General features: G+C 38.3%; 2 protein-coding genes across 2 annotated transcripts; both read left to right on the forward strand.

The window, feature by feature from the left end:
* Positions 1-1,864: 1,864 nt before the first annotated feature.
* GCK72_015929 (uncharacterized protein) lies at positions 1,865-7,219 on the forward strand (the record flags this gene model as incomplete). The annotated part of the gene is made up of 9 exons (XM_003093021.2): positions 1,865-1,965; positions 2,010-2,142; positions 3,300-3,425; positions 3,858-4,058; positions 5,219-5,323; positions 5,669-5,734; positions 5,807-6,008; positions 6,954-7,111; positions 7,160-7,219. 9 exons carry the CDS (start codon positions 1,865-1,867, stop codon positions 7,217-7,219), a joined length of 1,152 nt encoding a protein of 383 aa, XP_003093069.2.
* Positions 7,220-8,167: 948 nt separating this feature from the next.
* On the forward strand, positions 8,168-11,089 carry GCK72_015930 (uncharacterized protein; the record flags this gene model as incomplete). Its single annotated transcript, XM_003093019.2, has 3 exons — positions 8,168-8,593; positions 9,957-10,048; positions 10,096-11,089. The coding sequence occupies 3 exons, from the start codon at positions 8,168-8,170 to the stop codon at positions 11,087-11,089; spliced, it is 1,512 nt and encodes a 503-aa protein (XP_003093067.2).
* Between the last annotated feature and the right edge of the window lie 1,760 nt (positions 11,090-12,849).

Consider the following 12,849-nt stretch of genomic DNA (forward strand, 5'->3'; position numbering starts at 1 on the left):
TTTTTTGTTGTGAAAATCGCCTTAAAAATACCAAAAATAGTCGAAAAAATGACCAAAAATCGAATTTCTGTGCAATTTTTGAAAAATAATAAAAAAATCTCGATTTTTTCAGTTTTTTAGGTTTCGGGGGTGAATTTAGTTGATTTTTACGTATTTTGAAGTCTTGAAAAGCTAAAAACCACCAAAAATTGCGAAATATGACCGAAAATCCGAGGTCTAGGCAATTTTTTCAGAAAATCTTGAAAAATATCGATTTTCTTGGATTTTCCCATTCAAAATTGCTGATTTTCACGAATTTGTCGTCTGAAACAACTAAAAACCACCAAAAATTTTCAAAAACTACCAAACAACGGATGTCGCGGTAATTTTCCAGAAATTCTTGGAAAAAACATCGATTTTTTGAGTTTCTTTCAGGTTTATGGGTGAATATAGGCGATTTTCAAGGTTTTTGTTGTAAAAATCGACTTAAAATTATTGAAAAACATCAAAAATGCCCAAAAATTGAATTTCCGGGAATTTTTTGGAAAACAGTGAAAAAATCGGAAAAATCTCGATTTTTCCACATTTTCAGCTATTTTTCGCTGATTTTCTCGCTTTCCATCGTTTAAATTCACTCAAAACGATCCAAAACACCTGAAAATTAATAAAAATTATTTATTTACTCGGGAAACATTTTTTTTGCATTTTTTTGGGATTTTTTCGCCGAAAATCTCGATTTGCCATCAATTTTCAACACATTTTCAGACCGATTCACTCACTGGAAGCCGCTCTGGAGGAATTTCCAGCCAGACGGGCGACAAACAGGTTTCCGCACTTTCTCAGAGCCATTTCGACACGGGATTACCTGAAAAGGGGGTTTTTAGCATGAAAAATGGGGTTTTGAAGGTTTAAAATGTGATTTTTCGTGATTTTTGGGGCGGAATTAGTGATTTTCGATGAAAAATCAATCAAAAACCGCCAAAAACAAATAAGAAATGTCGCGGGCGCTGCGAAAATTCGCACTCGAAAAACGGTGCATTCTGACGTGACGGTGTTTGCGTCCAATGCGTCATTCGGAAAAGGGGCGGGGCTTGTCGATCGTAGTGCGCGGAGCACAAACACGGCGTGTTGAGCCGGCGTTTCTATGGCAACGGAGAAGGGGAATGAAGCAGGAAAATGGGAAAACGGGCAGAAAATTTTATTTCGCCGAGGAAAAATTGTGAAAAATGTCGTTTCGCGAGCTGAGAAGTGAGTTTTTAGCGGATTTTTTGCAAAAAAGTGAATTATTAATGTTTTTGATCATTTTCAACGTATTTTTCAAGAGTTTTCATCATAAAAGTGATGATTTTTTGTTGTCCTTACTCTGGTAAACAAAAAAAAATCGATTTTTCTCGAGAAAACGCGAAAAATTGACTGGTGGCCGAAGTTTCTGATTTGGTGGCCTAGAAAATCAAAGTATACAAATTTAAAGTTATTTTCATGGTGAATATAAGTGAAAACTTCATTAAAATTACTTAAAAATAGCCAAAAACGGAAACAAAAAAACAAAAAACTACAATTTTTCACTTTTTTTTTTTTTGATTTTCTGAGCTAAAAACGAAAATTTCGCGAAATTTCAAGTAAAAACCTTCAAAAAGTCATCAAAAACATCCAAAAACAAAGAAAAATGACAAAAAACCGCCGTGGCCTAACTTTTCACTTGGTGACCTAGAAATCCAAAACTAGTCCCCGGCCTCAAAAATGTCTAAAATTATCGATTTTAAGCTCAAAAACTATCAAAAAACCAATTTATAAGTGGTGGCCTAACTTTCCACCTGGTGGCCTAGAAACCCAAATTTGCAAAAACTAGTCCCCGCCTTCAAATTTTTTTTCAGATTTCTGCGAAATGACTCGAACACTGCGTTATCCGCGCCTAATGTCAATCGAAAATTTTCGAAATCCGAATTTCCAACTGGTGGCCGAACTTTTGGAGTGGATCGTCAAGAAGTGGGTACTGTAGGGGGTACTGTAGGGTTACTGTAGTTTTTCAGATTCGAGCCCGACGCAAGTCTTGACGCTCAAATGATTCAAACCGAGGCGGATCGCGTCAATTTTATCAAAAATGCGGTTCTTTTGATGCTTCAGAATTCGAGAATCAAGATGAATCCCAAGAAATTGTATCAGGTGAGAGGGACTAGGTTTTCCTCATCTGGTGGCCTAGAAATCTGAAATGTGAAAAAAAATTGGCGAAAAACTACTTTTTAGAGGCCAAAAACTATTAAAAACGTTGAATAACGCTGAAAAATGACGTGGCCGAGTTTTTCACCTGGTGGCCTAGAAACCCAAAACTAGTCCCCCGATTTCAAAAATGCGTAAAAACGGCTTTTTACGATGTTTTTACTGAAAATCGTCCCCCTGAAACAGTAAAAACCACAAAAAAACCATCGTGGCCTAACTTTTTCACTTGATGGCCTAGAAATCCAAAACTAGTCCCCCGACATTAAAATGCGTAAAAACGGGTTTTTACGATGTTTTTACTAAAAATCGTACCCTGAAATAGTAAAAACCGCGGAAATGAGAGGTGGCCTAATTTTTTCACTTGGTGGCCTAACTTTTTCACTTGATGGCCTAGAAATCCAAAACTAGTCCCCCGACATTAAAATGCGTAAAAACGGGTTTTTACGATGTTTTTACTAAAAATCGTACCCTGAAATAGTAAAAACCGCGGAAATGAGAGGTGGCCTAATTTTTTCACTTGGTGGCCTAACTTTTTCACATGGTGGCCTAGAAATCCAAAACTAGTCCCCCAACGTTAAATAACGAAAAAACGGGTTTTTCAGCTGTTTTTACTGAAAATCGTACCCTCGGAACAGTAAATACCACGGAAATGAGTGGTGGCCTAACTTTTCACTTGGTGACCTAGAAATCCAAAACTAGTCCCCCGGCACAAAAAACCGCAGAAAACACAATTTTTGAGCCAAAATCTACGAAAAAGTTCAAAAAACCAGAAAAAACCATCGTGGCCTAACTTTTTCATTTGGTGGCCTAGAAAACCAAAACTAGTCCCCCGACCTCAAAATGCGTAAAAACGGGTTTTAAGATGTTTTTACTGAAAATCGTACCCTGAAATAGTAAAAAACGGAAAATAATCATCGTGGCCGAGTTTTTCACTTGGTGGCCTAGATACCCAAAACTAGTCCCCCGACCTCAAAAATGCTTAAAATCAACGATTTTTGGCTCAAAAACTACGAGAAACTACGGAAAACGTAGAAAAACCACGGAAATGAGTGGTGGCCTAACTTTTCACTTGATGGCCTAGAAACCCAAAAAAATTATTGCAGGCCGACGGTCACGCTGTCCAAGAGCTCCTTCCAGCACTCAAAATACTGTACATGGCAAAATCGGAGGACCCAAATATGGATAGTGGTCCGAAATGGACACAAGTCAAACAGAAATTGTCGACCAAGGTAATGGGGGGGACATTTTTGTTACTGTTTCAAAAAAATTTCAAAAAAAAAAATCCAAAATGTTTGTTTCAAAAAAATCTGAAATTTTCTGAAATTTGTTAAAATTGGACATCCGGATTGACAGATTGGCAGATCGACATTTTTCGTTACTGTTTCAGAAATATTTAGAATAAAATTCGAAAAAAATTTGAAACAGTAAAACAATTTCAAAAAAATTTCCAACATTTTTTTTCCAGTTTTTTTTTCAAATTTATCTGAAATTTTCTGAAATTTGTTAAAATTGGACATCCGGATGGACAGATTGACAAATGGAACAGATGAGTACCTAGCACTGCTCAAAAGTTTTTCATTATGTTTTCAAAAAATTGTTGAAACAGTAAAAAAAAATATCAGAAATTTTTTTTTTTTTTAATTTCAGATTTATTTTTCCAGATGCAAGAAGTACGCATAACCCGTCAACTCTCCTCGCAACTACCTGAAACTGGTGCTCTGCTCAGTGAGCTCATCTCGAAACCCGAGTTTATTTCGAATCAACACGAGAGAGCCGCGTCGAGGGCGATTCCTCTTGGAGACGCAGAGCGGACACTACAAACTACAGTTCAAGGAATTGGAGCGGAGGCCGAACAGTTGTCGGTGAGGGGGTTTCTAGGCCACCAGAACGCGGTTTTTAGCATTTTTAGGTCGGGGGACTAGTTTTGGGTTCCTAGGCCACCAAGTGGGAAAATTAGGCCATGATGGTTTTTGTGGTTTTTCGACGTTTTCCGTAGTTTCCCGTAGTTTTTAAGCCAAAAATCGTAAATTTTCAGCATTTTAAGGTCGTGGGACTAATTCTGGATTTCTAGGCCATCAAGTGGAAAAGTTAGGCCACAATGGTTTTTTGTGGTTTTTTCGAAGTTTTCAGTAGATTTTGGGTTGAAATTTGTGTTTTTCGTCGTTTTTTAGTTGGGGGACTAATTTTGGGATTCTAGGCCACCAAGTCAAAAAGTTAGGCCACCACCATTTTTGGGGGTTTTTAGCACGTTTTTAATAGGTTTTTATAGTTTTTAACTTAAAAAAAGTAGTTTTCGGCTGTTTTTTGTCGGGGGACTAGTTTTGGGTTTCTAGGCCACCAAGTGAAAAAGTTAGGCCATCATTCATTTCAGTGGATTTTACTAGTTCAGGATAGATTTTTTGTCATTTTAATTTATTTTGAGCGTGAAACTGCCAAAAATCTGTGAAAAATTGAGTTTTTCGAGTCGGGGACTAATTCTGGATTTCTAGGCCATGAAGTGGAAAAGTTAGGCCACAATGGTTTTTTGTGGTTTTTCGATGTTTTCCGTAGTTTCCCGTAGTTTTTAAGCCAAAAATCGTAGATTTTAAGCATTTTTGAGTTCGGGGACTAGTTTTGGGTTTCTAGGCCATCAGGGTGAAAAGTTAGGCCACGACAATTTTTCAACGTTTTTCATAGTTTTTAGCGTTTAAAAAGGTGGTTTTCGCCGTTTTTTAAGTCTGGGGACTAGTTTTGGGTTTCTAGGCCACCGGGAAAAAAATTTAATTCACAAAAAAATTGATAATACGATAAAAATTTTTTACTGTTTCACAAAATTATTTTTTGAAACAGTCAAAAAAAAGTTCAATAATGAAAGCGATGTTGATGCCATTAGTACAAGCCCGGCCTATTTTTGACAGACCACCTGTGATCTACATCCCCTCAGACATCACAAATCACTTATAGACCAGTGATCCTGGATCAAATTCTTACCTACAGTACCCCTACAGTACTCCCTGTGCTACAGTAACCCATCCTATTCCAGAACAAGCTTAACAACGTGGCAAGTGATGAGGCGGAGCTTGACGAGAAAATCGAGCGAAAAAAGAGGGAATACGAGCAATTGCAGAAGAGATTTGCTAAATTGCAGGTGGGGTTTTTTGAAACACGCGACGCGCGACCGCGACGCACTACTCAAAAATTAATTTGACAATAATTTTTGAACTCTCCAGACTGAGAGCTTCAAAATGAGCCCCATATTGCTTATGTTTGCTCATTTTCGATTTTTCGACCACGCGTCGCGGTCGTGCGTCGCGTGTTTCCACTCAAAATTCGAATTTGACCAAAACTAGTCAATATGGGGCTCATTTTGAAGCTTCTGAGCTCACGAACGTCAATTTAGACTTTATATCGCCTCAATTTGAATTTTGACCTCGGCACGCGACGCACGACCGCGACGCGCTACTCAAAAAAAAACTTTTTTCATTTTTTTCAGTCCTTCCGTCCTCAATACATGGATGAATACGAGAGATATGAAGAACGACTTCAGAAACTTTATGAGGTTTGTCTGTGTGTCTGAACTCCAAATGTCCAAAAAAAAAAAATTTTTTTTTTTGCAAATTTTTTTTTGCAGGTCTACGTCCTAAACTTCCGCAACCTGTCGTATCTCCGAAAAGTTCATGATGATTTGGCAAAATCCGAGCGTCAGCGACAAGAAGAACTCGAAAAGGCGATGAGATTGGCGGTCGAGAAGATGCGGTTGGAGCAGGAGAAGAAGGATGCGATTGGGCTCACCGAGGATGATACGGATGCGCCGCTAGTGGATAGGCGGCAGTGTAAGACGAATTGAAACTAAAAATTTGAATTCAGCGCGTTGAGAGCTTTAAAATGAGCCCCATATCGACTAGTTTTGGTTGAATTTGATTTTTCACCAATGTCGGCGCACGCGTCGCGGTCGTGCGTCGCGTGCGAGGCTTAAAATTCAATATGGACGGATTTCGGTCGTTATGGGGCTCATTTTGAAGCTTCTGGGCTCAAAAACGTCATATTGAACCCCATTTGCCCCAATTTTGAATTTTGACCTGGACACGCGACGCGCGACCGCGACGCACTACCCCAAAAATCAATTATGGCCGAAACTAGTCGATATGGGGCTCATTTTGAAGCTCTTGAGCTCTCAAGCGTCAATTTGAGATCCATATTGCCTCAACTGTAGATTATGACCTCGACACGCGACGCATGACCGCGACGCATCACCTAAAAAATCTATTTCGACCAAACCTAGTCGATATGGGGCTCATTTTGAAGCTCTTGAGCTCACAAGCGTCAATTTGAAATCCATATTGCCTCGACTGTAGATTGTGACCTCGACACGCGACGCGCGACCGCGACGCACTACCCCAAAAATCAATTATGGCCGAAACTAGTCGATATGGGGCTCATTTTGAAGCTCTTGAGCTCTCAAGCGTCAATTTGAGATCCATATTGCCTCAACTGTAGATTATGACCTCGACACGCGACGCATGACCGCGACGCATCACCTAAAAAATCTATTTCGACCAAACCTAGTCGATATGGGGCTCATTTTGAAGCTCTTGAGCTCACAAGCGTCAATTTGAAATCCATATTGCCTCGACTGTAGATTGTGACCTCGACACGCGACGCATGACCGCGACGCATCACCTGAAAAATCTATTTTGGCCAAACCTAGTCGATATGGGGGCTCATTTTGAAGCTCTCAACCCGCTGAATTCAAATTTTTAACTTATTTTAAATTCCAGCCGTCCGCAAGGTGTACGGTAACATGATGGGCGGTGCAGACTCATCGGAGTCTGAAGACGACGGTGACGACGATATAATCCGAATGGAAGAAGTGAATAATATTAAAAAAGAGATGGAAGATGACGATGAGGGCGTGGATAACGACTATATGGTGGGGGTGAGTGATACAGTAACCCATGGGGTACGGTAGATCAATTTTTTGCAGATTACTGTAACACACGCCGACGATACAAAGGACGATTTGAGCAGTGGAGATGATTTTTGATGGATTTTTTGATAAATAAATAAATATTTATTGGACATCCGGACACACAGACGACAGACAAAAAGTTTTTAGGCCTGCAAAATAAAAAATTCAAAAATTTTGATCTACAATTTTTGTTGCTGAAATTTTTGATCTACCCTTCTAGAAGACGCCAGAATTTTTATTTGTCATTCTTTCTCTATTTTTGGACAAAAAAAAGATTTTTGTTTGATTTTTCAGCTTTTTTGACTAATTTTAAGACGAAATTCATGATTTTTGAGTGATTTTTTGTTTTTTTTTTCTCACTTTTCTGACCAATTTTCAATAGAAATTCGCGTATTTTGGAAGATTTTGAGCCAAAATTTTTAAGTCGCGGCTGATTTTTGAAGAGAAAATCGGTTTTTAGACAGTTTTTCTGCTTTTTTCACTAATTTTAAGACGAAATTCATAATTTTTGAGTGATTTCAGGGTGCAAAATTGAAATTTTGAGTCATTTCGTCACTTCTCTGACCAATTTTCAGCCAAAAGTCATAATTTTTGCTGGTTTTTGAGCCAAAATTTGTGTTTCTCCGGTCGAAAAATGCCTAAAATTCATGATTTTAGAGTCTTTTTTAGTTGAAAAATGCATTTATTTGCGATTTTTCACATTTTTCTGATCAATTTTCAACCGAAATTCGTGACTTTTTGATGGAAAAATGCGGATTTCATACTTTTCCTACCGATTTTCAGCCAAAATTCGGGTTTTTTTCAGTTGAAAAATGCATTTTCTCACTGTTTTCTTTCAGCCAGATCTGACAGACTACCGTATTCCCAATATCCGTCGGCTTTTTTTTCCTTTTTCCCACAATTTTCACCCTAAAATCATTTCAAATTTTCACAGTATCCGTCACCCCATGATATTTCTACTTTTTTTGTTGATTTTTTTTCCTTTTTCCCACAATTTTCACAAAATTTTCAGCCCCAGACACAATGGACACTCTGAACCAGTCAGTGTCGGAAGTGCTCTCCGAAAATCTTCAAAAAGTGGTCGACTACTGGTACAATGAAAATTCAGGAATCGATCGACACTCAACGACGACAAAAGACATTGGTTTAATCTCACTTCTGAAGGAATCAATCGATAAAGGAGGCGAGTATTCCGAGTATCCGATAGTCAAATTCATGTGGGAGACGTTGCCAGAGAGTGATATGAAAGTACTCAAGAATCTAGTCAAAAGAGAGAGGGCGGAGTCTCGAGAGGCGGATGATGAAGACGTGCGAATGGAGACGATGGAGTTCAGTGAGATGTCTGTGGAGCAGTTTGAGCAGTTGGAGAAGAGATTTTGTATGGAACCGTATCCGACGAGAGAGGAACGGAAGGAGATTGCACAGATGGTTGGCATGAGTCTTGAGAAGGTTGGTAGGGAGAAAGGGGCGGAGCTTGGACACGGATTTTTAGATGAGAGACGCAGAGAAGCTAGAGTGTCTTGTTGTCTGCGTCTAAAAAACGACGAAAACCAACTTTTTAGCGGTCAAAAACCATGGAAAACGTTGAAAAATGACGTGGCCTAACTTTATTAACAATAGCCTCAAAAAGTGTACTAAAGGCTAAGATCGATTTGAAGTCTTAGGAAAGATACTGTATCTTACTGTAGGCAGCGTGAAAAAGGACTACTGTAACTCAAAGTAGATAGCATTTCGTTAGGTCTGTAGTAGAGCTTTATTTTTCTCGATTTTTAGGCAACTTTTGATTTTCAGTCCAAAATTCGTGTTTTTTGTGTGATTTCCAATGAGAAAAAACGATTTTCACACAAAATTTTCAGATTTTTGAATGATTTCCGGATGAAAATTCCAATTGTTACACAATTTTTTAGCTTTTTTGATTGATTTTTGCTGAAACACGTGGTGTTTTAGTGATTTTAGGGTGGAAAAAAAGGTTTTGAGCCATTTTTAGTTGACAGACTTTTTGCTTGAAAAATGCGATTTTTGGGTAATTTTTCAGCTTTTCCGCTCTTAGATTTTCCCTTCGTGGCCGAGAAATAAAAAATGTGAAAAAATCGCCGAAAAACGACAAAAACCAACTTTTTAGCGGTCAAAAACTATGGAAAACGATGAAAAACGAAGTGGCCTAACTTTCCTACCTGATGGCCTAGAAACCCAAAACTAGTCCTCCAACACAAAAAATAACAAAATTGATGGGTGGTAGAAAAACTTTCCCAATTTATGCACCCAGAATGTGGGATCTAGAAAAAAGTGATCAACTAGAAAAATGATCAGCATATAATTCTACACATTTTTGTAGTTGACCACTTTTTCCTAGCTCCGCCCCTTTTTGAGATATAACGGTTTGAAGTTGAGGAGAGACGCAGTGAGGTCAGAGTGTCTCATTGTCTGCGTCTCTCTTCAAATTTTAAGGGATACTGTAACATAAAAAGGATAAGGCGTTTCCAAGATAAAAATGTCATTTTCCAACCGAAATTCATGTTTTTGGGTCATTTTTTGTTCAAAAATCATGAAAATTGATTAGAAAAGTTGGAAAAAACGCGAAAAATTGAATTTTTCAACTAAAAATCGGTAAAAAATCACGAATTTAGGCTGAAAATTTGCTAAAAAAAAGTTTTGAACACGTCCCGGCTTGGAAAATTTTGAATTCTGGCGCTTTGCAAGATTCCAATTTTCAAAATTACTTAGTTTTTTCATAAAAAAATTCAAATTTTTGGGTTCTCGAACCGATTTATGGCGATTTTTTCAAAAATTTCCAAGAAATGAGTATTTCCAGACAACGAGATGGTTCAAAGGACGTCGATACGAAGAAGGTGTGCAACGAGAAGCCGCCGGACAGGAGTCGCTGAAGGAGGAGTTGCAGAGGAAGTGAGTTTTTGACTGGAAATCTGAAAATTTGAAAAAAAAAATTTCAGAGCGGTACGTGCCGACGCCAACGGAAATAGTCTTCCGACATTGGAAAGTCCTCAGGACCCTGAGACCGCCCGTGAGCTCCGTGACACGCGTCGAGAGCTCCGAGAAGCGCGTCGGGAGCTCGAATGCTACCGTCAAATTCACGACAGAAAGGAGGCGGAGCTTGAGGAGAAGACGCTGAAAATCAAAGAGCTCCGGAGCAGATGTAAGAATATGAACGAGTTAATTGAAGACCTCAATTATGAAAACGGACAGCTCAAGAGGTGTCTGAACGGCGCAAATGGCTATGAGGCATCTGAAAGAATGATGGAGTTGGAGGCACAGGTGGAGGAGCTCAGTGAGAAGCGACGAGTGAAGAATCATCAGTTGACACGTCTTCAAAAAGAGCTCACGGAGCACAAACAGATGTTGGAGGGACAAAGGATCCGGTTGGAAGCGGAGATTTTGCGGCTTCAAGGAAAAGTGGAAGAGGAAAAAGAGGCGGTGCCAGAGAAGGCGGAGCTTGACGGGCTCCGTGTGGCGTTGAGCGGTGCGAAATATGAGATTAAAAAGTTGGAATACAATCTGAAAATTGAGCAAGGGAAGGTGGAAGCTCTGAAAATTCCATTGGGTTCTAAAGCGGAGGAGAAACTGATCACCCAACAAAGATATATCGATAGGACACTGATCCCGAGAATTCATTTTTTGGAGGCGGAGCTTAAGGAGTATAACAAGACGCTGAAAAAGGTGAATCTGATGAGATATGAGGAGAGACAAGAGGCGGATTTGATGAAGATTCAGAATAAATGGATGCAAAATACCGTATTCCGACAGAAGGCGGAGCTTGAGAAGCAGAAAGGGGCGGAGCCAGAGAACCAGGAGCTCCACGAGATTACACGACTGAAAATGACGTATTACGATCGTGATGTTGTTGAGGAGACGAATGTGGTATTTATTAAGAAATTGATTTTGGAGAATTTGGAGTTGACAGAGAGGCTTGCGTTGTGGGAGCAATAATTATTTTGATGATAATGATGATGGTTTTTAAATATTTGATTACTTATTTTTTTGATTCATTTTTACAAAAATTGAGATTTTGAGATTAATAAAGTGTTTTTCCATCTAGAAGTGGTTCTGGTTGAAGGTGAACGGGGAGACTTGGGACATCCGGACATCCGGACAGACAGACCGACATCCGGACAAAGCGACAGACAGACAGACTGACCTGCAGGCATCCGGGCATCCGAAAATAGAATTAGAAATAGAAAATTGGTCAGAAAAAAGGAAAAACCCAGTAAAATCACGTTTTCTCTCCAGAAATCTTCCAGAAAATGCATTTTTCGACCAAAAAACCCAATTTTTGACTGAAATTTAGTCAGGAAAATGAAAAAAACTGCAAAAAAAGCATACGGACACACTAGAAAGTCTGTAAAAATATTTCTGGACATCTGGACTTACCGGCACACAGACAGACAGAGTTTAGCGTATCTGGCGCGCCTTTGACGCGTTTTTGGTTATTGTCAGAAACCATAAATGCTCACAGTGGAAGCTTGATTTTTTTGATTTTAAAATTTTTTCAGTTTCACCGAAATCCGAAATTCTTCAAAAATTTGGAACTGCAATCATAATGGGAGAAATAATTGATGGTTTTTAAATATTTGATTATTTATTTTTTTAAAATCATTTTTACAAAAAAGTTGAGATTTTGAGATAATAAAGTGTTTTTTTCAAACTAATCAGTTTTCCATTTATCTTTAAATTTTTGGATTTTGAAACAGTAAAATTTAGAAAAATGAAGTCTAAAAATTCTACATATCAATTTTCACAATTTTCTTACTTTAAAGGACTCGTATCAATTTTTCCAAAGAAAAAACACCCAATTAAGCGATTCTATACTTTTGAAAAAAAACTTGGGCAAATGTTGAAACAGTAAAATTTTTTTATTAGAATTTTTATTTTGATTTTCATCGTTGTTTCTCAATTCAAATCTACAAAAATGAGTTTTTGTAATTATAGAAATGCGAAACGGTGGTATTGTGAAAATATTTTGGGAAAATGAAATTTTGCAATGAGACAAATACAATATAGCTTGCAGAATTCTGGTAAATTCGATCGAATTTTGAAACAGTGATAAAATGTTAAATTCTGTTGGAAATATAAAACACAGATATCCACTATGATTGTTTAGAACAAAAATAAAATGTTTTAATTTTAATTTTGAAACAGTGATTTATAGATTCCCCGTATTGCAATGAAATGGAGTTACTCATTATAGAACTCTGAAACAATAAGAAATAAGATTAGAAAATTCGATTTCTGATTAATTACCAAGTAGTTATTGAATTGTTGAAAGATATTTTCAATTGAATATTGAAACAGCGACAAATTGTTGTTCTGATGGAAACGATATCGTTTTCTGATGGAAACGATATCTTTACTATTAACAAACACCAGATTCTGTATGTTTGTGTGTGTGTCGCCGAACCCACAGCCTTTCCTACTGGACCGATTTTCTTCAAAGTTGGACCAAAAGATCAGAAATTCCCCCCGCATGATGCCCGTCTTTTTTTTTTTTAAATTCTCAAAATGACGCCTTCTGAGCCAAAAACAGTGATAAAGCATAGGGGAATGAAAAACGGAAAAAGTGGCGTGAAACTGTCGGCCTAAGCGTCGTCATTTCTTTCCTTTCTTCGGCTTGCATTTCCGTGGCCGCGTGGTTAAGGTTGACGTGTCGCCGCGTCCGATCTGGCAGGTTATGCGTCGTTGACTACAGTTAG

This window comes from Caenorhabditis remanei, chromosome IV, assembly GCF_010183535.1.
Source record: "Caenorhabditis remanei strain PX506 chromosome IV, whole genome shotgun sequence".
Classification (NCBI taxonomy): Eukaryota; Metazoa; Nematoda; class Chromadorea; order Rhabditida; family Rhabditidae; genus Caenorhabditis; species Caenorhabditis remanei.